At 39.2% G+C, this 26,340-nt stretch overlaps 1 protein-coding gene across 1 annotated transcript in view; it reads right to left on the reverse strand.

Moving 5' to 3' along the window:
* PAPSS1 (3'-phosphoadenosine 5'-phosphosulfate synthase 1) overlaps positions 1 to 26,340 on the reverse strand; it is a 126,336-nt gene that overhangs the window by 24,890 nt on the left and 75,106 nt on the right. Inside the window, exons 8-11 of the mRNA XM_044682203.1 lie at positions 26,004 to 26,209; positions 19,430 to 19,565; positions 12,245 to 12,513; positions 1,861 to 2,090 (exon numbers count right to left, since the gene is read on the reverse strand). Coding sequence (XP_044538138.1) covers positions 1,861 to 2,090; positions 12,245 to 12,513; positions 19,430 to 19,565; positions 26,004 to 26,209 — 841 coding nt within the window. The remainder of the gene's footprint in view (positions 1 to 1,860; positions 2,091 to 12,244; positions 12,514 to 19,429; positions 19,566 to 26,003; positions 26,210 to 26,340) is intronic.

Below are 26,340 nucleotides of genomic sequence, written 5' to 3' on the forward strand. Positions count from 1 at the left end.
TCCATGACTGAATGCACAAATACATATAGTTCTTTAAAATATTTCATCCCACACTATATTAAACTGGCCAAATAAGAAACTGCAAAATCATTAATTACTTAAAAGCTGGCATCATATGACTTCCATTAATCAAACACTAGACAACCTCATATGTGCATAATTAATAACTGTGTTTCTCTAATACTTCAAAGGCTATTGGCCTTACCACAAAATTTTAATCACTTTCCAACACAGTCCCATCAACTTAATTCTATTTGAACATGTAAATATAAAAAGTTAGGCAACTAAGAAGGGTTTAAAGCTTCCCAAGTCACAACTTATTAAGATTTGGTACCAAAAAAAATTTTTTCCAAGAAAATGAGCACTCATGTAACTAATGTAGAATTCATCTTTGGAAAATCTTATGAGAGCTGATGTAATTATTTATCTTTTGAATGATTAAAAGAGAAGCTGCTTTAAAGCAATATTAGGCAGATTTAAGGAAAACACGAATGTTATCAAGAGCATTTCTAACACATTAGTCACCTATACACACATGAATTCTGAAGTTCTGCATATGATTGTAACAAAACATATGGAATACAATAGGATTTGCTAAAAAAAAAAAAAAGCTAGGGTTTTTAAGGATTTCTTCTCCTGACTCAAAGAAGAATGAGAAAAAGTAATAAGTAAGAAAGACACTGAGAATTTGGGTTACAGACAGTTGGTTTTTAAGTTGCTTAACCTAGCTCAGCATGCTTTCGCATCTGTAAAATGGGGATATCAGCACCTCCTTTGGGAAGAATTAAAAAACAAAACCACTTCCATTTCTTCTTTTCCCTCCAGTTGAATAAAAGTTATGGCTTTTATTGAGAATTACCAGTTAGCCAACAAGTCTTTATTACAAATGCAAATGAGTTTTTTAAAGCCATAAGAGGAAACATTTTTAAAATGTTTGGTTTTTTAAATCATCAACTACTGTTCCTCTAAAATTTGTGTCAATCCCAAGTATAAATGAGGGAAAAGAGGTCTAGAGAGGAAGGGGCTATGCCTCTCGCTAGTGCCATATGGAACTCTTGATGGCCATCCCTCTCAGATGAGGTCTCCTTATGTGACACATGCAGTTGGAAAGGTGAAAAAAGACAGTCCAGTTTCCCAAAAAAAAATAAATAAATAAAACCAAGAACTTCTCTATTTAAACTTCCTACCAGGAGCTCCATTCCAACAAAAGCCACTGGAATAATCCAGAGAGCTATAACTTTTCTCAACATGGGCACTCTCCATAATAATCAATCAATATTTATTAAGTACCTACTATGTGTCAGGGACTGTGCAAAGTGCTGTGGAAACAAAAAAAAGCAAAAGGCAATCTCCGTCCTCAAGGAACTTAAAATCTCATATAGATTCAACCAGTCTGTGGTTATTCTAAGGAGTTACTTGAGATTAAGTGACTTACTTGGGGTCACACAACTAGTGTCATCATAATTTGAACCTAGATTTTTCTAGTTCTCAGCCCAGAAGTCTGTCTGTTATAGCATGCTACTAGACAGAAAATACATTTTAAAAATGTTGAGCCTTTCCTACTTTCCAAGCAAAAACTAGCCCACACCTTGGAAAAATGGGCAAACAGTTCATTTTAAGGCTCAAGTAACCTACAACTATTTCCCTAGGACCTAGCAAATGCAGAAGAAATATAAGAAGAAATAAAGGATTAAAGTTCTGAGATTAGATTCATGGTTGACCTCTATTCTGTAATGGATCCACAAGAGCTGTGACCAGCTGGGCTACAGAGAAAAATAGGCTAATGTATTGCACGGCCATCAGAATAAAGGCCCTCCAGAATAGAAAGAAGAGGTAGAATATGCAGATTTTAAAACTTACTTTTGAGAATCATAATAGTCCATACGTTTCTTTTTCTTATTGTAAGCTGCTACACGAAATGGAACAATTTCCAAGGTTATTAAGCCAGGGGCCATCGTCAACACTTTGGCCCCATGCGTTGGCTCATAAAGATCCTTCCCGGTCTCTGGGTGAGGTATGCCAGCAGGATCTCTTCCGACAATGTAAAAATTAGCTCCTGCAACCATTCGTGACCTGCAGTGCCACTGGACCTAGAGACAAGAAGAGAGACAAGTTGGATAACTCTGTTTCCACTTTACAGACTTTCCTTGCCCAATGGAAAATAAACGCAAATGGATTCTCTGAAACCACCAATATCCTTCAATATTTTAATAATCTGTAATTTTTCGGGGTGGGTACTCCCTCCATCATTGTAGAAGAGAGGAAAACACATGCAGCACTCATAAACAAAATACTCTGAATGCCACCCAAAGCAGATTTAAGTGCAATTGAGGAAAAAGAATAAAATATTAAAATCTGGTTAAAGATAGCAGTACATTTGAAAACGAAGTCAATAGGCAGCTGCAGAGATTAAGGATACAAAAAGTGAAAATCCCTGTACTCAAGGGGGAAAGGCAAGGGAAGACAGGATTGTATGCACTTTATCTATATGTGAAAAAAACCCTCTTCCAAGTGCAGGCTGACACCTTGTCTGCAACGTACGGAGTTGGCAAAGGCACTTGCCCAGGGTCACACTGTGTCAGAGACATGATTTAGTGGCCTCAAGAACAGCTTTATTCTCTATATACCAGTGATTCTCAATGCTTTTTATTCCATGTATCTCTTCCATCAAAAACAATGTGGTATGAACCTCTCAGAAGAATTTAGTATACTATTAATAGCACTGTTTACAATTATTTCCTGCTTAAAGTGCCTTTAAAGAATCAAATGCAAAGAAAACAACTGCTTGAACGCATGGGTTGAGGCGGACATGATTGGGGATGTAGACTCGAAACTACCACACCAATGCAACTATCAACAATTTGGAAATAGGTCATGAACAAGGACACATGTTAAAACCAGTGGAAATGTGCATTGGCCATGGGTGGGGGGAGAGCAGGGGGTGAAGGGGAAAGGAGGAGCATGAATCATGTAACCATGTTAAAAACGAATATTAATAAATGTTTAAAAAAAAAGAATCAAATACAAACCAATTGATTGATTGGCATAAACCAATAAATGGGAACCTACTTCTCTATGCCATTCTTCCCAATACACTAGTTTTCTAACCAGAGGGGCCAAAGTAAAATCACCTTCTGTTGGTCAACAGTTCTTTTCTCACCTGTAGTATTTTATAGGGCCAAGAATCCTACTAAAATCAGGTATAGTATGTATCTAAAGTACATTAAATAAACCTAGAAGATTATTAACTTCTTAAATTGTGTCTCAAGATCTGAACTGGGTCACCAACTTCTTCCAAAGAAAGTGAAGGTGGCAGGACAGCTGAACCCTACAATGTATTCAAGTATATGGGATGGAAGAGAAACTGAGGAATGTCTAAACTTTGAACAAACTTTCCACAATTCTCTGACATAACTTGAAAGGTTCTCTAAAAGTGTTTTATTTTTCCTCTTCTCTTTTGTATTTTATTAGACTGCAATGAAACATGAATACATTTCATTGCCGGAAGGAGAGGCTTTTGCAATCACATTCCAGGTTCCAGCCTAAAGCAAAACATTCATTCTCTGAAAAAAAAAAAATGACATGGTGCCTAGGGAGGTGGCTGCCAAAAAAAAAAAAAACAGTAAAAGCAATAAAAAAATTTTCATGTAAACAACATGTTTTAACCCTAAGTATTAATACAGTACAGATTAGATGCTCTATCTAAAACATTTATCTATTTGGTTACAGCATTAAGTGAGCCAAAATAGAGAATTAAAGGAGGAAGATCTACTAGTTGAAAAAAATCCTTTTCCTGCTATCCTGGGACAAAGAGACTTATATCTAGGACTGAATGCAGACACTGGGAGAATCAAGCTTTTTATGTGTGCTTTCCATATTGTGAAGACATAGAATAATTATGTAAAGTCTTCTGGTGAACACTACAGCTACCATGTAAATAAAGGGGAACCCACTGTCTGTCCCAATATATATTTTCCCTCTGTCTTTGATCTGACTCCTCTTTAAGGTGACCTTAACCCCAGACTGAGAACTAATCCCTCTACTGAGTGAAGAATTCTACATAATTCTTGTCCCACCTTTCATCTCCTTCCTACTCTTGCCTAAGAATTTGCTTTCTTAAATCTGTGCTCAATAATGACTGAAATGAAAATTTGTAAAGTGTTCAAGTCTCCTTTAAAATGTAGTTCCTAAGAAATTTAAAAAGCCAACCACAACACCCAGCCAAGAGACTTCATATCCATACATATACAATACTTTTGTTATTAATGAAAATAAAAAATATGAGGATTAATATTTTAAACCTCAAAGGTGGCCTCAAAATAGCCACTTAAGAATCCATGGAAAACATGCAGGAACATACTAATTGCACCTCTCTTTTTGTTAACCTTTCCCATCTTCACTCTCAAATAACTCTTTCCTTCTTACTTTTTTGTATGTTGGGGCAGGAAACTCTCACCCCACAAAATAAAGCTAACAACATACAGAGGGGGGTCAAAAAATCTCTTCTCTGCCAGCAAAGCTCAGAACAGTGCTGGCGACACTGATCTGTAAAATTCCAGAATGAATCCTTCCATTCCTAACTGGGCAGACACTAATTAAGCTGGCCACTGGAAAGATGTCTGTCTTGTCAGCATGAGATGTATCTCAAGCTTTAGCTCCACCAGCACCAACAAGAAGCCTTCCCAGTATCCTCCTTAATCTCACTGCCTTCTTTCTGAAACTATACCCATCCATGATCAACTTCATTAGATCATGATCTTCTTGAAAATGAAGACTCTCTTTTGTATCTCCATCACTTGGCACAGGGCTTAGCACATAGTTGACACTACAAGTCAATCTATTGCAAACAGTAGTTATCTCTGATATCTTTAAGGAGCTTAAAATGATCAAGGAGGAGAATAAGCCAAAGTAGAAAGGGTGCAGGTGGCTTTTATTCTGTAAGCTCTGCAACCAATTCACTAAGCAACAATTACTTTCCAATTTGCTTCCCGCCATGGAAAATAAAAGACAGTGACCTCACGAGAGGTACTGCAAAGATTAATGAACACGTTTGTATAACAGTCACAGATGACAAGGGCTGCTTCACCTTGATTAGATCCAGTAACCCTTCACCTTTGCTTTCAAGAAAATTAAAGAGAATACAATTTAAGGGTTCTAATGTGTCATTTAAAGTATTCAAGAAGTCAAGGCAGGTTAAATTTCCCATGCCTGAACAATAATGAGACCAGAACTGTGAGTAACTGCATTTCCAGCCTGAGCAAGACAGGGAAACCCAGGCTCAGAAGTAAAATAGTGCCTAGGGAGCAAAGAATTCACTATACTCTGTAACTACCTACATGCTCTGGTCTTCCAAAGTCTAAAAACAAATAAAATTTTCCCATTAGCCTTCTATCCCCTCTAGTTAATGGGCCTCCTCTTCATTGTTAAGTTTGATAGAATAGTTGTCTATTTCCCAACTACTCTAGTGAATCTGCTCTCCCATAGAGCACCAAAGACCTCCTAAGTGCCAACCCCAGAACTTTTTGCTCAGACTTCATCCTCCTTGTTCCCTCTAAACCTTCTAAGATTACTGATTAATTCTACCTACTAGATCAGAATTCCTAACCTTTCTGTGTGTTGTACATCCCTATGGACATTTGGTGAAACTTATGTACCCCTTCTTAGGATGATGTTCTACATAAAATAAAACACAATCACTTATGCCAAAACAGAGTTATAAGAATATCTTAAAAAGTAATTTCATGGTCCCCAGGTTAGAAAACTCTGTAATGAAACAGATATTTTCTCATTCCTTAGCTTACTCTCATTAAACTCTCCCTGTTGTCCTCCCAAACAGTTTCCTCCCTATTTCCTCATCCTCTTCCTGATCCCTTAATGTGTTCCTCAAAAGCCTCCGCTCTTTACAATCCCTCAGCTTCAAAAGTAAAAAAAAAATTTTTGTAATCTGTTAAAATTATAAACATAACCTATCTTATATCTTACCAACTTCTAAAAGACATTAAAAAAAATACTCCGATGTTTCAGAATCCAGACTATTGACTTTAAAGCTAATTGCAAAAAGTAATTTGGTTTGCCCCCTTTCAATAAAAATCAATGAGATCCTGAACATTTGCAATTGAGCTACATAAGAAAATCCCTAGGGAAAGGTAAATCAAAGATATAATTATCCAACTTTCCAAGAAAAATCTGTGATGAGACTTAAGATTCATTTAAGAATGAACATGTGGAGATATTAAAATAACTTCTCTGGGGCCATCACCCTAAGTAGCTGAGACTGATGTTTTATGTAGATTCTAATCAAATTATCACAATGGCATGCATCCATGTCATGACAATCTTTGAGGAACAAAAGGAAAAAGCACTGGACTTTTAGAATCAAAGGTCTTCCGCCTCAAATCATAGCTCTGACTCATTCTACCTTCTATGACGCTGGCCAAACCACCAATTTTCTGGGCTTACTAAACTGTATAATGAGGCAGACATAACAGAACCTCAAGGGTCCCCTTCTAACTCTTTGATCCTATAGATTTCCCCATCTCACTTTCTGGACTCTTCAAATATGCACTATGCAAGAAGCATTTTGCAGTTAGGTGGTCACTAGTGCTAAGGCCTGGAGTCTGAAAGGCTCAAGTTCAAATTTGATCTCTGGCATTTACTAGTTATATAAACCCTAAGGCAAGTCACCTAACCTGTCTCCCTCAGTTTCCTCATCTGCAAAATGGAGATTAATAATAGCACCTTCCTCCCACGGTTTTTGTGAGAATCCAGTGACCTATTATTTGTAAAGCACTTTAAAAGTTTACTATAAATGCTAGCATTTTTTTTCTTGTACTTAATTTTTAATAGGTTATCCAAGAACTATGTAGGAAATTCCATTTGTCAAATATAACTGATGGTGGCTAAATGCCATATACCTGTTAAATATTTATATTTATTTAAATACATATTTATAAATGAATACTCCAAAAGCATCAGCCATGGCTCAAAGATAACAACTAAAATAACTTGTTTGGGGTTATTGGGTTTTCATAATTACTGATAATTCTAATCCTAAAGAAGAAACTTCTCTTATTCCCACCCAATCTCTAACAACTAAGCTTGTCAAATTTCATGTTTTAATTGGTATATTCTTAAAGGATCATTTAAGTTTCATGATTTTGGGGGGGGAGGGGGTTTCAAACCTGTAATCCCATTGGTATATAGGGGGTGACCAGCAAGGAAGTACCCTCTCCCAATAGCAACAACTCTTAGGCAGTTTCCTTTTTCTTGTCTGGGGACACATTAAGTGACTTCCACGGCTAACATATGTCAGGGGCAGGACTTACACAGGGTCCTCCTGACTCCTTTAGCCATGCTGCCCCGCTTTATGTTATGAAGCCTAACTTGTAACTTACAACTAGGGAATAAAATGAGAAATTCCAGACAAACTCCAAGTATCCATATTCCCTGGTACATCCTACCCAGGCACTGTTTGTTTTCTTAAGAAATGAGTTCATTTTTCTAGAGCTATTTGCTGAAGTGACAGATGGAATTTCTGGCATAGTTGGTAATGGTCCATTAAAAAAATACACAGAAATGTATGTACAGTATATACCTCTTTACTGTTAGAGAAGTATAAAAAAAAAAAAAAAACAGGGCAGGAGGAGAGAGAACTAAACTAGAACTTAAGAAACATGCCCATTAAATCTTTACAGACTGGAAAACCATGGACATCCTGTTGATAACTAAACAGGCTTAACAGCTGTTTGCTGTTCTGTAAATCATTTGTGTTACAGAAATAAATCTGGTACCAATGTCTTCTAAATGACCTACAGAAAATGATTAAAGGAAGAGTCCTTGTTGGAGCTTTTTTATTAGCTGGCAGAAAAACATTATTGGCAGCCTTTTTCCTGATGTCACTGGAAAAGCTGCATAAATTATATAGCTGTTTTTTATTTTACAAAACAAACCCTTTACTTAAGGCTGTGGATAAGATGGACTTGAAATACACACAGAGTGGAGACACCCTTGGAGAAAAGAAATGGCTATCATTTACAAGCCACTCGATTTGGTGGTACATGCTTCTCAAACTATACTTGAATATAAGCAGGTGGCTAAAAAATGACTGCCAAACTTCAAAGCAAGAGCAGAACTCATTTAGTCACCAGCTCCATTTTTCCACTGAAAAATGTATACAATTGCCACCATTAAGTATGTTGGCCTCAGTACTTTTTTTTCTTAAAACACTTTTATGTTTTTCACCAAAAAGAAATTTTACGTCATTCTATTAGAAATGATTCAACAGATTTTTCTTTGTATTTAAAGTAATCTAAATCTTCAAGTTAGGAAAAGCATTTTGAAAATGGACACTAGATTGGGCATCCTTTAAAATAAAATCCATCTCCCTCTCCTCTTCTCTCCAATAGGGACTCTAGTGGGGATATAAGAGCCAATAAGTATAGCTGTGGGAAGGCAGAAAGAACCCTGCTGGATTCATTTTTGCCACTTAACTGACTAGTTGTGTAATCTTGGGAAAGTCACTTCGGGACCTTACTGGGTCTCAGTTTCTCTCTGGACAATAAGAACAACAAATTCTAGGATTCCTCCTAGCTCCAAGCCTATGACCCTGCAATGGCGCTATTCCTTCATATCTAGGTGCCCGGTGCATCCCTTTGGCTTTATGCTACTTCTCAATCCTCTATTTGTACTGGGAAAGAAACCAAGGAAGTAAAAAAAAAAAGAACTGCAAGTGGGCTACTCCTAGGGGAAGGTTTGTGGGATGCCTGAAAGAACTCCAGAAGAACACATAGACAAGGAAATAGATGTCTGTTCTGGCCTGCCACCTCTCAAGGGCTAAACTAGTTTCTCTCTGAAAGGATTCTGAATTGCCTGGGGCACAATTCATGTCCTTACTCCAAGACTTTTTTTAATCTTCTTAGAATAGGGACATAGATAAGGGCTAGATAATGGGCATTAAATGACTTGTCCAGGGTCACACAGCTAGGAAGTGTCTGAGACCAGATCTGAACCCTACTCTGAGACATTTACAGGAAGATTTAAAATACCTGGGAAAGATTCCAGAAATAAATCTTTTTGTGAAGACCCAGAATCAGCACCAACCTCGATGTGGTCGATTAACAGTCCCCTTTGTGAAGATGCAGTAACACTGGGGCATCTAAGTGATACAGTGGATAGAGCACCAGGCCTGGAGTCAGGAGGACTTGGGTTCAAATCTGGCCTCAGACACTTCCTGGCTTGTGACCCTGGGTTGGTCCCTTAACTCCATTTGCCTAGCCTTTGTCCACTGTCTCAGAGTTGTCACTAAGACACAAAGTAAGGGTTTAAGAAAAAAAAGAAGACGGGGTTACATCTTGGGGAGGTGAAGTCATTGAACCTTATAAAAGTCAAATGTTTAAATCACCTCAATGGTTGAGAGAAGTCTCAACAAATAAGAAATAAGTAGAAGAGTTTTCTGGTTTTTTTGCTGGTGTTGCAAAGGTAGAAGAAGGATAAAGAAGGTAAAGGAAAGAGAAGAAGGAAAAGAAGGCATGCTCAGGACAGATGCCCATTCTCATCCTTTTTCCTTAGGTCGGTGACAATGACACACGTAGCCATTTTCAGTGACATGCAGCCATGTACAGAGAAGTATGGGGCCGAATGCCGAGGATGAAACATTTGCTATAGTGTAGTGTAGATGCTCTGTGCACTATAGCTAACAATTCTACCTATATTAATTTACCTATTTTGGTTTATTAAATACAGTTACATATTACAATTATACATTTTTGTTAAACTATAAATATTGTGAAATTATGGCTTTTTTCTCGAAGTGACACACCACCCGAGTTATGCTTGGTTTTTTGTTTTTTTTTTTTTTAATTTTTTTTTTTTAAACCCTTAACTTCTGTGTATTGACTTATAGGTGGAAGAGTGGTAAGGGTAGGCAATGGGGGTCAAGTGACTTGCCCAGGGTCACACAGCTGGGAAGTGTCTGAGGCCAGATTTGAACCTAGGACCTCCCGTCTCTAGGCCTGGCTCTCAATCCACTGAGCTACCCATATGCTTGGTTTTTTGATGAATTTTGACATACCAAGCTCAAAAGGTTGCCCCCATCACTGCCTTAGGTTGTTCTCCCAATTCTTTCTCCTCCTCCTCTCTTCCTTAATGGAGGGTTCTAGGTTTCCTTTATCCCCAATCTTTAGAATATATATCCTTCAAAGGCCTTGGGGCCTCACTCAATGGTGTTAGCAGAATTAAAGGACAATAAGGAAAAGCAAAAATTTTATTTTTTTATTTTTACTTCAACTGTTCATGGCTCTCATCAATGTAGACAATCCATTGACCAGAGCACCTTCTCAGCCCAACAGATCCTCACCCGTGCTCTCCCACAGACCATGCCCTATACCAGTGATGGGCAAACTGCGGCCCCCTGAAATGTTCTGGCTGGGACATTATTCCTAATCTGACAAATACATGAGTAGGATACAATACAATGAAACTTTAAAAGAGTTGCCTTAGAAACAGACAGACAGATGAGCATTTTCTTTTTTTTGGCCCCCTCTTTAAAAAGTTTGCCCATCACTGCCCTAAACCAAAGAGCCTCCAGTTTCCTCTGGCTCTTCTGACATGGCAGGAACCAGGGCGGCACTCAAACAGTCTGTGTGCTCTCCCCAGCTCTGCTTCAACTGGCACAGCCCTTTCCTATTCCTATGTCCTTCAAGGTTGCCATTTATGTCACTTCTTGGGGACAGGCAGGTGGGTCGCCAGGGGAAATGTGATGCATATTACTCTCATCCATCATGATTTCCCTCTGGGTCATTCACAATTTGGATTCTTTAGAGGAGAGAGATCAAACACCCAAATCATACACTCCTATGTGCTGTCCAAATGTAACTGGGAAATATTTAACTAAATATTAAAAGAGATAGCATTGCATTTTAAAACTAAGTCAATAGGCGGCCCATAGGGATCCTTATGTGGGCTTTAGCGGCCTCCTTTTCTATTTGGGTTTGACACGCCTGCTTAGAGATCTGCACTGTTTTCCCAAGTACATCACCAGGAAGCAGCTCAGGACAGTTAAAAACACTAAAACACTAAGCAGTTTCTCAAATGCTAACCAGTCCATTCGCTTTCTCCTTTGGTACCCATTCTTTGTCTATCTGCCTTACCTGTCCTACAGGGAGCTAATAATGTATTTATTCAACTGTCTGATCATTCAGCCACAACAGGCATATTTCATCCACTTAAGATTTTCCTATACTAATTGTTAGTCCAATCTCTTCTTCCACAACAAACACTTTTGGCAAGCCTTCATCTCCCTATTTTATTCTTCATTTGATATCAACCATCCTTATCCTCACAATTATAAAGTAAATCTATATAAACTTAGCAAATACATGAGAGCAGAGAAGCCTCTAGATCTGCATTTCAATGGTATTGATTACTGGTTACAATAAATACCAAAAAACTTCAATTTCCTGCACTTAATCAACTGAGACCACAAAGATGTAACCTGCTACAGTGAATCCTTTGAAAGGAAGCTTAATACAGCACTGAAAACTTCCTTAAAAAACAAACAAGAAATGCAGCTTTCTAAGAAGAGATTCCAACTCAGGTATAATGAACCACTGACAGCTGAAGGATTAAGATAAACAATTGATTTACTAACACATACTCGATAGCCTCCAAATTAAAAGCAGCCTATTGGAATGAGACTTTTTTAAAGATCTGCAAAGTAAGAGAAATCCCAAAAGAGGTTCCATAGGGTCACCACTCCTCAGACTGGTCCCCATAATCTTCTTACCTACATTTTTAAGAGGTCGATGGACCAAAAAGCAGAAAATAACAAGTACAGATGGTACACCAGAGCTACAAATGCCTTTTCCACTTTTGATTCTCCATAACCTGTCTCCAACTTCTCTATTTTTTCTTTTTAAGGACAAAATATTCTCTTTCTGACTATTCCAATAAAGGCTGCTGATAGCCTAGGAGCCAAAAGGACAGTCTCCCTGACTCCTCTTCTGAGGGAGCTAATTTTTCTAAGGAAAATAGATACCAGGAATTCTGGGAATAGGGGAAAAGGAAAAGAAGAAGCTTTCATTATAGGAGTTCAAATGCTCATGCACCTGGTCCCCTTTAGTGGTTCTGAGACTAATAGATATCAATCTAGAGCATGACCAGTAGGAATGCTCATAGGTGGGAACAAGATTTATTAGGATTAGCTTCTTTTAAGCTGCTTATTCCAAATTCTTGGAAACAAGCTTACCTCAGTTGGTCCAGCATACATCATGGGTGATGGAAAGATGGCCACTACTGTGTTTTCAGGATTCAGGATTCCCTCTTCCAACACTGCTGCATGCTGCTTCATCCGCCATGCCAAAGGAACATCATCATCTTTTGTCCAGCCACCAAGTGGATGCAGGAGGAGAACTGGGCGCCGGTAGCCCCTTTCCAAGAGCTGCTTATGAGTATCTTGCATCAAGAGAGCATGTCCATTGTGTACTGGGTTACGTAATTGAAATGCAAAGACAGCATCTGAAAAGAGAATTTTCAGCATTAAAATAGATACAGCTCAGTCAAGGATTATAACCTGAAGAAGAAAGAATACATCTTTACTCTATTTATCTGGATTTAGTTTAGTGGCTGTACTGAGGATCAGTCAAACATGCTGCATGCTCAGAACCACAGGACAATGAATATTAAGGCTTGGGAGGCCAGGAAGAGAGGAAGGGAATTGATTCTGTCTTACTTAGGTCAATAAGACATGTAGTCACTTATTTTTTCCATAAATGATAAATACTATTTAATAATGGACTATATTTATGTTAAAAGATATTTTCAATATGTAAACATTGTCTATTGTTCTGCATTTATAGTAAATGGATATAGTCCAAAGTCAAAAGGGCCACATGAGTAATTGCAAGATTTATCTAACTTTCCTTCTGACTTCATGCTTAGTTTTCATCTTTGGCTATGCCTTTAAATCAGTCTAAACCCTTACCTCACCCTAAGATCGACCCTCTGAAATGAATGTTCTCATGGAATCCATGGCGCTGGCCTTAAAGGAACCAGAGAACTTGAACCATTCAACAAATGGCTTGCCTGTGTTAGTCTCTATTATTTAGCTCTTATACTCAATCTTAACCCCAGCTTCAAATTTTGGAGTCTACTTTCACTAAATATGTCTCTTGGTATTGACCCTACCCTACCTTTGGACTCAAAATGCAGATTTCTAGTGATTCCAGTTGGTTATTTCTCCATCTCCTGGTGCTGAGGATGGCTATACATCCCTGATAAAAGTTGCCACTTGTTTTTCTCAAGAAAGGAAGCCTGGTCTGATAAGGAGAATATGGGATTTGGAATCAGAGGATCTGAGTTCATCCCTAGCCTTGTCATTTGCTAGCTGTGACCTTAGGCAAGTCCCTCAGTTTCTCTGAGATTCTTCAAATGGCCTTTCATTTCTCATCTGTAAAATGAATAATCTTGATGAAATTATCTTGAGGGTCACTTCTAGCCCTAAATCGAAGATCCTCCCTGGTATCCTTAATTTAGTTCCTATTTGTGCTCCCTGGCTTAAATTAGAATCCTTGATACCAGTGTCTCTGGCCAGTAAGGGTTTATGGCCAGATTTTTTTTTAAAACCTTACCTTCCATTTTAGAATCAATACTGTATACTGGTAGCAAGGCAGAAGAGTGGTTAGGGCTAAATAATAGGGATTATGTGACTTGCCCTGAGTCACACAGCTAGTTAGTGTCAGAGGTCAAACTTGAACTCAGAACCTCCCATTTCTAGGCCTGGCTCTCAATCCACTGAGCCACCTAACTCCTCCCTGAGGCCATATTTTTTAACTCAGAACTTCCTGACTCCAAGTCCAAAGTTCTGGCCACCTAGCTGTCTACCTGTAACAACAGTTTCCTCTTGTTCATGTTTCTCCAAGCATTATTAGGAAGAAAACCTATTTTACAATGCATTTATTGAATTATAAACAAATTATAAAGAAACAAAATGTATTTGAAAAGCAGCTTATCAAAAATCCATACAAATTCTATGCCCTGGGACTTTGAATTTACATTGACAATACAAAAAAGATGTCGGTCTAAGGAAATACTCCATTTTTTATCTAACAAAGCCCAAAAAAAACCCCTAAATGGAGCTGTGATTAATGTCTTTCTATGGCAAGTTGCTTTCTATCCCATGATGCCCAGGACAAATCACAGTCTTTTCTGAGAAGTAAACAAAGGAGCTAGGTGCCTTCACCACTGTGATTATCATCTTGGGGGAAAGTACAAACTGGCATCGACGGGAATAGAATGATATTTGTCATGGAGTAAATGGTAAGGTGTTCAAGAGCCAAGACTGTATATTAAATTAGACATCTCTACATTGTGTTGGGGTCCCCAGCTGTAACAGCAGAGATTTTGTTTTTGGCAGGGGAACCTGACCTTTGACTTCACTAGAAAAACAGAATCTTAGAGCAATGAGATGGTAGCAACTTACTCAGGGTCACATAGCCAGAAGAATGACAAAATGACAAAAATAGCCATAGCTTTTATTTGATGAGCACAGATCAGAGGTGGGACCTAGCTGCCTGATTCTGAGGATGCCCCTCTCTAGCCTTTTACTGTTACCCTCCAAAACATGCCAGGCACCATATCTGCCCCACTCTTACCTTGAAGACCTTTCGCTGGCTACCCAAGGCTCACTAGGACATTCATCTCTGGCTCAACTTGCCAAGGCATGGGGTGTTTTCACTCTGTGGCTCTGATAAATGGTCCTTGTCCTTTCCAGTTAATAAGCAACAGACTCCTAACCCTTGAATGGGGCATTTATTTTGGTAACCTGTCTCCAGAGTATGATGAGTAAATCCCTGGATTACCAGCAGGTCAAAGCTGATTTTAAAATATAGCCATTTAGTATCATTATTTACAGGCCTACGTCTCCGACAGGAAACATAAAGAGAAACCAGACATCTATGCAGATAGAAATGATTCCATAGGTATATCTAGCTGGGCTCCCTTCTCAAAAAGGACTAATCTAGTTCTGAACTGAAGAGTTAATATGAACAGTTAAGATTGATCATCCATAAAAAGTCCACATTAGCAGCAGGTATAAGGCTTTACTGCCAAAAGTCTTTCAAGTATAATAGCATCTGAACTGGAGAATCCCTGAGATATTTCATCTCATCCATTGGCTTTCTAGTCTCATCCCCCATCCCTTTCATCCTTTATAATGGGACGAAAGAATGGCCTAATCCTTTCTGAGGTATGGAGCCTTTGTCCCCAATCCCCAGGGTTGAGCAGAGATGGAGAGGAGCTCTGTGAGCTGAGGGGACCTTGTCCACAGTTTGACACTCCAAAACTACTGAACATCACTAGCAAGTTTAAGGTCCTATTTTCATTGAGAAAAAAGGGGTGAGGAAAGAATTATGTCTAAACCAACTGTGATACATGAACATAATGAAATATTACTGCACTTGTTTTATGGGCCCAACAAATGTTTTTAAGGTAGCACTTATATGGTGCTTTAAGATTTACAAAGAATTTCACAATATCTAGAATATTATGTGCTGTCCTTGGTCGTCACCCTTGTGGGTAAAGTTGCTCCATCTCTGTAAGTTATACCTTGTTCTGCCCCCGTAAAATTAGAAGAATGATGGGGCCATTTACCCTTAGGCTGTTGTAAGGACAATGCTTGTAAACCATACACACCCAGGCCAGTCAGTGGCAGAAATGGGTCTAGAACCACTGGCAGAGTTAGAATACAGGGGGCAAAGGGAAGCGTATGGGGGACGTGGCTCTGTCTCCCAGAGAGACGTCCTGGGAAAGGGAAATGGCACAAATGGAAACTTAATGAGCTTAATGTGCAGGGAGCAGGGATGGCAAGTTTTAAGGCTAGCTAGACATTCAGCTGGAGTTATCTAACAGGAAAATGGAAATAATGGGTTAGAAGTTATAGGTAAAGCTCCGGAAGTAAAAGTCAGCTGTCTAATGATGATAACCGAAGCCTTTGGTGTAACATGTGGAAAGAAGAGAGTCCCGAACAGAACTCTGGACCATATTTCAGTTTATAAGCCAGAAGGCAGCTTGTAAGCCAGCAAGGGAAACAGAAGGAACAGTCAGAGAGGGAGGAAGAGAGCCACAAGCATATGTTGTCACCAGAGTCATATAGATGACTTCCATATCCACAGTTCATGCCTTGATCTCTCATCTCTCCAAGTTCTGTGTTTATTGCTGACTATAAAATATGTTAATTTATTCTAAAACCTAAAAATAAACAAGCTTAAAACTATACTTCTTCACTTTCCCTCTAAGCCTCAACCCTTTCCAATTCCTTTCTCATTACCCCTGATATTACTTTTCTCTTACTCCATCACAGTTTCCATAGACCCTTTCTACTGTAGCCTCTAATCCAAGAACCTCTGAAAATTGATGACGCCATGTTTATGATCCTTCTTCTGGCTACTGAGTGCGTGTGTGACAGCACTGACTTGGGATCCTTTCTTTAGGAAAAAAGAGACGTAGACAAGTACTTGTCACCAACTCTCTCAGCAAAATGACCCAAAACATGCTCTCCTAAGCATGGGTAATGGGGTGTGACAATGGCAATGAGCCGTGGCTCAACTATGAGACACACTGCCCCAGGTTACTGATTCCTGACCCAGGCCATCATTAAATTTTCCAGATTCTTCATCCACATTTCTCAAACTCATTTTTGTCTCTCCATTCCTTCCATCTTAATCATCCAGAATCAGAACTATATCATAGAGCCTTCCACAGAGTACACACTTAGCTCATGAATTTAAATAAAGTTTAATATGAATTTAAGTATCTTAATATGTTTCTGTGCTTTAAGCCTCCTCCCAGCCAACATGTGCGTGTCAATAGAAATACACATTTGTACATATTACAGCTAATATAAGGTAATATAAAACATAGTATAGCATGTACACTGAGAACCATGTCTCTCACAAAATGGAGCCTTCATACATACCATTTATTCCCACTGTTTGGAAATACTCCACCAATGCCTACAGCTATTTCTTCCAATAAAGCAGGGATTTTTAACTGGTTTGTGCCATGGGCCCCTTTGGCTATAGCCTGGTGAAGCCTATGGAAGCCCTTTTCTTCTTAAAAATCAAGCTTTTGAAGACATAAAATAAAATACACAGGGTACAATGGAAAAAAATACAATGAAATATAGTTATCAAGAGATTAAAAACAAAAAACATCCCTGGGTTCATGGGTTTCCAGGTTAAAAACCCTTACTATAAAGAACAGAATGGGAGGAGGTAACATGGGGTACTAGAAAGAACTCTGGTTAAGAATACAAAAGAGACTTGAGTTCGAAATCTGGCTCAGATCTTTAATTACTGTGTGACTGGACAAATCACTTAAATTCCTCATCTGTAAAATGGAGATAACACCTGCCTGTCTCAAAGCAAAGTACTTTGTAAATCTTATAACACTCTAAAATTTGAGCTACTCTTATTTAAAACACAGCCCTTCATGAATCTTTCCCAAATGTCCCTATTAGATGAGTTTCTTGATGATAGAAGCCATGATAATGATAATGACCCTCTAGATGGCAAGTCAATACATACTATTAAGCCCCTAACATGTACTAATCATCAGTAGTCTAACATACAATCACCACAGATTGACTGGATTTTACCTTGACTCATTTGAACCTTCTCCTGTTCCAGCATACTTCACCAATAGATCAATTCAGTTACCCACCCAGCCCTCTTCAAATATGCCACTTCACACATTCCCTAGTGAGGACACTAAAAAAAGGACTCAATTTTCCAAAAGGCAGAACATTCTATGGACCATCAAAGGTGATTAAGCCAGAAAGTGATTTAGTAGTCTGAAAAGTTTTGGGCCATCCATGGAAAGAATAAACAGTTACTTCTGGGATAAAAAGGAGGGGAAAAAAAACACAAGACCTGAGCTAGACACCATCCCCCATAGCTCCCTATTCCTTTGTAGTGCATCTTGGATTTCAGCAGTGGTTTGTTGCTGTCCTACCAACATAGCAAACAAACAAAGCATAAAAAACATGCCAGAGCATAACCCTTGGGTCTGTTACTTATTTGGCTAATAGCAGTGAGGTTCTGAAATAGAAAAACAAACAGAACAACACTCTGTGACTCTTTGCTCTTTGATGTCAGGCTAAAAACTATTTTAAAGAAAAGTTAAAGTTCCTCTCTTAATTTGATATTTGATTTTCTATGATAATTTCCTTTCTTTAAATATATACATATAGGTATTTACATATATGTGTATATATACATATGTGTGTGCATAATAAATTTAAGGCTCTATGTTACCATTGATTAGCTCACACACTCCTAATATGAATTCAAATACAAACTGTAAACTTTAAATCAAATCCTCCCACTCCCTTTCAGAGATAGAAGGTTCATCAGTGTTGTATTGTTGAATATATTTCAAGATTTCCTCAAAGTACTGATTGGTTTTGCTCATTTTTTTCCTAAAAAAATTATTTGTCATATGGGATGGCTTTCTGGTAAGGAAAAGGAGAGATACAGGAAGGAACTTTGGAGATACTTTTCAAAAAGATATTCATGAATTTTTTAATAAGAATCTTGACAAGGCATCTCACAAACTATTTTCTGTTTATTAGCCAATAAATGTCTGCAAATAACAAATTTACTAAGTTTCCAAGTACAGCCTACTGGGTGGGTAAAGAGGAAAAATTAAAATCCAGTTTTACTCTTTTGCAAGGCAAAGGAAGTAGAGTATCAAAAAACCTAGATGTGGAGCCAAAGGACCCAGCTTCACTGGGATTTTACATCGAACTGATATCTACAACATCAAAAAAGGCATTAAACTAGAGAATTAGGTTTGCTTCTTCATCTGTAAAATGTGAGGTTTGGACTCAATGATACAGATGTCTTCTAGCATTAATTCCTATGAACCCAATTTAAGCTTTTACCACTGGATCCGTTAGCAAGAAGACCTGCAATCATAAAGTTAGTTGTTAAACGTTCATGTATTTTCTGCATTTTGGAAAACATTCCCTAAGTATGAGCTGAGGTAGGGGAACATGACATACAGAGTGCAGTCTCGACCTGGGGACATTCTGAGTGACTTGCCCTCTTGGGCCCACGGCATTCCCTACGCCAACACCCCCCACAACCCGATCTCGGGCAAAGGGCACTGATGGGCTCAGAGGCGACATGGCTAGAGGCAGGGGATGTCGGGGTTAGAGAGACCTGGTTCAGACTCTAGTGCTGGGTTTGCAGATGGGCAGCTCCCTCACAGGGAAATCCTCCGTTTCCTGCCCCTGTGCCTGCCAGGAGCAAGCCAGGGAAGTGGAAGGATCTCTTCTGAACCTTAGCAGTCATCACAGCCTCCCCAGCTGATACTACGACACTCCCAAGTGACATGACGATGACTGGATTAGAAAATGGGGCGAATGACTCACCAGCATTCATATCTTTAAACTTCTGCTTTAGCTCAGCAGGCGTGAGGCGGTACGGGTCAAGGCCATCATTCCAATAAATTCGGTCCAGGACTTGAAGATCACCCCCAACCAGCCAATCCCCTTGCTCCATCACCATCTGTCAGGAAGGAAAAGGGGAAAATTGGAAAACAAAAAACGAGGAAGCAAACCCTTTAAAAACAAAAACACAAAGCCCAAAACACAGATTTCCTCTTGGTGGGGTAGAGAGAGAATAAACTTTGATAGAGGGCCAGCTACAGGTAAGGCATCATACTAGGCACTTTACAAATCCTATCTCATTTAATCCTCACCATTCTTACAGGCAAATGTTGTTATTATCCCCATTTTTCAGCTGAGGAAATGGAGGCAGACAGAGGTGAAGCAAATTGGGTCTCACAGCAGCACTAAGTGTCTAAGGCCATGTTTGAACCCAGGCCTCCCTGACTCCAGGCCCACTAGTCTACTCACCGGGCCCCCTAGCTGCCTCTTTTAAGGAATGAGAGACTGGCATGAACGCTTCCCTTCACATTAAACTGGGAGCTAGAGGCTGCCAGAAGGAAATGTTTCCTCAGTGACTTTTAAGACATGATCATTTGTTTAATCAAACAAGCATTTCTTAAACTCCTACAAAGTGTCAGACACTGGCTAAGAGTTGAGGATGCAAATACAATGAAACAGCCATGTGCAACAGCTTAGATTCATTTACAATTTTGATTCATTCAACAAATTTGTTCTTAGTACAGGGAAAGTAACCTCAGAAAAGGAATAAGTGAAGGTAATCAGGGAAGGGACAGAAACACAAATATTCAAAAAGTTAAGGCAGTTTTCTTATGGAGGAGAGCATCTATTTCCTGTGTAGTGGGCAGCTTTCAGCCCCTTCCAAGGTGTGTGCCTAAGAAAATCCTCTTTCATCCTTAGTTCTCTCCTCTGTAAAATGGGGATAATAATAGCCCCCACCCTCCATAGGGTAGCTTTGAGGACCAAAGGAGATAACACATTTAAAGCACTTTGTACACCTTAAAGCACTACATAAATGCTAGTTATTATTCATAATATTATCGTCATCATTATTATTCAACCAGGAACGACAAGGAGGAGTCAAGGCCGATCTAAGCTCCCTCCCTGACGATCAGAATCCCAAAAAACAGAAGTAGTGCATGTGGGGGAAGTCCCCAGAGCACTCCAGCAGGGCTCAGGGGGAGCATTTGGGCTGATTCCTGGGGGAAGATGGGATGGCAGGCTGGCTGCAGCGAGGGCCCCTGCCAGCTCCAGACTCCTTTGATGGGACGAGGAGACAGAGAATCTTGTGAAGAAACACTGGGCAGCGGCAGCAGCAGCAGGCGGAGAACCCCAGCTCTGCGCAGTCTCCCCTAAAATGTCTCTGACCGCGATGGCAGGCTGCCCAGAAATGGGCAGCTCCACTCAACATAGGGGCCCGGCTGCTGTGCGGGAATCTTCGTCCCTTTCTGAAATCCTTTAACAACCTTCATCCACAGCAATGGTCCAAGCAGCCAGGGGGAGCTATTCCAACTTCCATCCCCCGGCTCCAACTCAAGAACTGTCTGGCTCTTTCTTTCCCCATCTCTCCCTCCTTCCCTTGGGGACACAGATGGCCCTGGTCCTTAAGGCTAACCCCTGAGCCGGCTCTAACACCCCACCTGCTCCCGCAGCCTCTACAGCAGGGGTGTCAAACAGAGATGAGAGTTATAAGGAAGGGGAATTAAGTGTTTTGTTCATAGAAATAGTCGTGAAAACAGGACTAGAACCCAGGTCCCTGGTCCTCCAGTCTAATACGCTTTCTACTTCAACATACATAAAAGAGAACAAAAAAACTTGTAGGCCGATTCTTTGCTTTTACATAATCAACCATTTCTGAATCTTTGTTGTTGTTCTTCAGTCATTTCAGTTGTGTCCAACTCTTCCTGCCCCATTTTGGGATTTCCTGACAGAAATACTGGAGCAGTTTGCCATTTCCTTCTCCAGCTCATTTTACAGAGGAAGAAACTAAGGCAAATAGGGTTAAGTGACATTGTGAGGAAGTTTCTGAGACTAGATTTGAACTCAGGAAGACAGAGGAGTCTCACTGACTCCAGCCCATCATTCTATCCATGGTACTATCTAGTTGCACCAAAATAAGATATTAGGATGGTCTGCCATTCCCTTTGCCTCTGAGGCCCAGTGCCCTATCAACTGAGCCATTCAGCTAGCTACCTCATTCTTAATAATGTAGGTAGCTACCCTGCTTATAAAAATACATTTTCAAAAGAAAACAATCACGAACATGAAAAAAATTGCTGTTTTGACCACCTAAAAGAAAAGATAAACATCAAGTCTGTAAATCCTGCTTTGTCTTTTCTTATATTTCATGGAACTGGTCCAAGTCCAGGGCTCTCTGAAAGCAATAAAAACTCTCACTACAATCATCGCCCCGAAATATGACAAGAAATAGACCTTTACATCTGAAAAGTGTGCTCTTGCTGATCAAGTTCTATGTATATAAGCAAACATCTGCCAATGAAGGAAAGACAGGACTTTTAAGTTTGGCAGACTTGGGCCCATTATCCATACTTCTTGGAAAATCCCATCCCATTTAACATTCCCATCTATCACACCCAAATTGTTCTTTCCTGCTCAAACAAAATCCAGGATGCACAAATATCGCAAATGTCTAGAAGTAGCCTAGTATACAACACATCCTATCAGTGTCAGAAAGGATAGGCTTCTCATCAATAATGGCCAACAGGGGAGACCACTAGAAAGCAGTTTCTGGCCAACTGAAACAACCAAACTTTCTCCATTGCCAGGGTTGGAACCAAGTGCCAGGAAAAGTCCAACTTGGAGGGGTCAGTGCTATTCTGAGTGCTACACGTGTGTGACAGGGCACCTTCTAGGAGAATAACATTCACAGCAAACAGCTAAGCATCAAAGGACAAAACTGAATAATCAACTGCAAAATACCTATGGCTAGGAACAGCAAACACAAAAGAGGGAAATGCCTCACACCCACAGAGAGACAATTCTGTCCATTTGAGGAGAAATTCAGCCAAAATCAACAGGTTTTTATTGTAGAAAAAGCATGACACTGCTTTGATGTTTGCTAATGAGAATCTCGTAAAGTCAGAACAAGCAGGGAAATGAGCACTTACAATGAACTATGTCTAATATAATTTAGTTTATTAGCAAGTACTGGGTACAATGATATGTTGTTCTCAGAAGATGAACAATTAAAAAGCAATGTGTATCCAGCGTATGCAATGGAATGCTTCCCCCGTACCTCCTGCAACCTCTAAAATGGCTTCATTCCCCAAAAGAAGAACCCTTACAAAGACTGCTTAATCCACTGTGACAGGAGTAGGAAAATAGGGTGTTCCTATGAAGCCAGGAAGCAAACAATTAAATTTTCCATCCAAATTTATAGCAGATTGTAGACTAGCCAAAGTGGACAGTGGAATGGTGCCATCTCAGCAGACAAAGCTTCCGAAAAGGAAACAGTAGAAAGCCTTAAGCTAGTAAAGCAGGATTCAATTTCCACAGAAGGAAGGATTCAGGAAACATTTCAATTCCATCTTTGTAAATCCTTTATTTTAATGGGGCAATTGAAATATGTGCCCTAATCTAATTTGGTGACTGACTCTCACCCACTTGTGATTAGTGATCTGAATGACACTTTCAACTAAATACCAATTATTTCTAATTCTGAGGGCATTCCAATACTCCACCAGAGGCAGCTGGGGTGGCACAGGAGAGGGAGAGCTAGGTCTGGGGTCTGCAAGACCCTAGTTCAGACACTTAATAGTTGTGTGACCCTAGGCAAGTCATTTCACCTCTGCCTGCCTCAGTGTTTCTTCATCTGTAAAATAAGGATAATAATAGCACCTACTTCCCAGGGTTGTTGTGAGAATCAAATGAGATGGTATTTGTAAAGTGCTCTGCAAACCTGAAAGCACTGTATGAGTGCTAGCTATTATGATTATTATGATTCCATGAGAGCCTTCTAATCCAATAGAAGGGTAAGATTTTATTAATTTGGACTCCAAGAAATCTGTAATTCAGACAGTGTTTAAATGAAGTGTGTCTGTGAAAAAATAATATAAATTAGTAGTACAAATTCATCCAACTAACTGTATAAAAAATATTTCAAAAACATTAGAATCTTAGGTACTTGCAGTAAAGATGGAATTTTGTGGACAGAAATTAGTCAAATAAGTGATTTCTAACCCAACTATCATAACCCAATCCTAAACAAAATTCTGTGATATAGATTATTGACACTGTGAGACCTAACTCACTATGGTGATTTTCTTAAATGTTCAGGTACCAAAATTCAAAGATATTTCATAGATTGAAGAGATTTAGTAGAGACTAGGACGTCCTAGTTCAAATCCTTAATCAATGGCTGAATTCCTTCTAAAGGGCCAGCTCCAGGACTAAGGAGCTCATTCATTTCACCCAGCAACCCACTTAGTTTTCAGACAGATTTAACCATTAGAAAGCTCTTCCTCAAACTAATGAAAAAAAATGTGAAGGAAGGTGGCCTAGCAGTACCAGGTCTAAAACCGTACCATAAAGCAGTGGACCTCAAAACAATTTGGTACTGGCTAAGAGACAGAAGGGAGGATCAATGGAACAAACTTGGGGTAAATGACCTCAGCAACACAGTGTTCCATAAACCCGAAGACCTCAACTTTTAGGACAAAACCATGGAAAAATATCCTAAATAAATTAGTTAATCCTAAAAAAAGAATATTGGAGGAAAGGGAAAAATTTTTAAAAGAAAGCTCTTCCTTAGAAGGGAAATCTACTTCCATATAATTGCTACCCATTGGTTCTGTATCTTTCCCCTACAGCCAAACAGACTAAATTAATTTCTTCTTCCACAAGATAGACTGATTTTCAAATATTCTGAGTCAGCTATCATGTATCTCACTTTCCTCAGATTGAAGACCTCCATTTCCTTCAAAAGATCTTCAAATAACATATTTTCAAGTACGTTCCTTCAGACACTCTCTAATTGTTCAATGTCCATCCTCCAGAGTACAACACTCCCAAGGAGGCCTGACCTGATCCACAGTATATAAACCATCTTCCCCCTCTTTCTAGATATGATGCTTTGATAAATGTAGCCTGATTCTGAGTTAGTTTTTTTGGCAACTAAAATAAACCTGATTTATTTTGCACTTAAAAGCGACTAAAACCCTCAGGTCTTTTCCATATAAGCTATTATCTAGAGATGCCTTATCTAGCCTGTACAGACCCAGCTGATTTTTTTTGAACCTACATGATATTTAATGTATTACCTATCGCTATTAGCTGCATGCTATGTGCAACTCTGATGCTTCACTCTACCCTTATCTTTGCTGAAAAAATGGCTGGACAAAATATGGTTGAGGTTAAAACCCTGAAGCATCCCCTTTCCTTTTAGTCTTCACATACATCCTCAAAATCAGGAGTTCTTAAACTTAGAAACCATGACCTTATATTTTTTTTTAATAATGTGATAACTACATTCCAATATAGGGTGTCCCCAAAGTCTTTTGCATTTTAAAGTTGCTTACAAATGACACGGTGAGCTCTCTGGCCCTAAAGATGCAGCCAGTGAGGTTGCAGAAGGACTTTCTTTATCAATCAAGGACTCAATCAATGGTCCCAAGATCTCCATCAAATAAGTCACTCCAATCTATGAATATCCTTGAATTTGGGGTTGTAAATGTCTAAAAAAATTACCAAAGGAGTTAATTTCATTTCTGATTTTTTTAAGTAATTTTAAAATGTGCTGTCTTTTGAGATTGGTTTCCTTTGGAAGCCTATGAATTTTATTTTATACATATACAATCATTTTTCTGAGAAGGGAGATTTAGAGGCTTCAATGGACTGACAACTGAATCCATGATACACACAAAAAAAGGTTAAGAACTTCTATCCTACATCAATTATATATACATCTAACTATAAGATATGGAGATCATATCTCTCCATTCAGTTCCCAATGATGATATGAGAAGGGGCAGCTATGTGGTACGATGGACAGAGTGTTGGGAGTCCAGAGGACCTGGGTTCAAATTCTGGACTCAGACCCTTCCTAGGTGTGTGACCCTGAGCAAGTCACTTAACCACATTTGCTTAGCCCAAGCTTTTCTGTTTAGAGCCCTTCCCCTTCCATTACTAGGATATTAAAAAAAAAAAAACAAAAACAAAAAAAAAAACAATGATAGTGTCTTTGCAAAATTCCTTACTGAAATCCAGATATACTATTTTCATGGCATTCTTCTAACCCTGTTATTGTGCATACATGCACACAAATATGGATCCAATTATTCTGATAAGGCTTTTTCCTAGTGAACCTATGATGGCTTCTGTAACTCCTCATCCATACCTAAAAGACAAGGTCAGGAACCAATGGCTTCAACCTCAACTTAGGCAAGAGTGATCTTGAATCTGCAAAATAGTTGCTGTCTCAATCAAGCAACCAACAGGGAGATATGCAATGGGCAGAGCAAAACGTAAGCTAAAACATATCACCATATATGCAAATAATGGGGGCCACAGTTTATATCACCTTGATGTACGGATGTTCCTTGCATGTTGTTCCCCACTGTCTGGCACAGCGTTCTTCTTTTCTATGTTCAAAGAACTCTGGATTTCGGAGAATGGCAACTCGACGACCCTCATACACCAGGGCAAATGCTGTACAGCCATCCAGTCTCTCTCTGTCCTCTTGAGTAGCTGAGAGTACTATAGGCACTGACAAGTTAATTACTCCTCCTACGGAACAAGGAAAAAAACATAAGGCCCAGATGATCACTTGAAAATAATAGGGGGAATTCTTAGTGCATTTAGGGCTCAGGCCTATAACCATGCTCCATTGATACTTAGAAAACAGGGAGAGCATGTCG

The sequence above is a fragment of the Gracilinanus agilis genome, chromosome 6 (assembly GCF_016433145.1).
Source record: "Gracilinanus agilis isolate LMUSP501 chromosome 6, AgileGrace, whole genome shotgun sequence".
Taxonomy (NCBI): Eukaryota; Metazoa; Chordata; class Mammalia; order Didelphimorphia; family Didelphidae; genus Gracilinanus; species Gracilinanus agilis.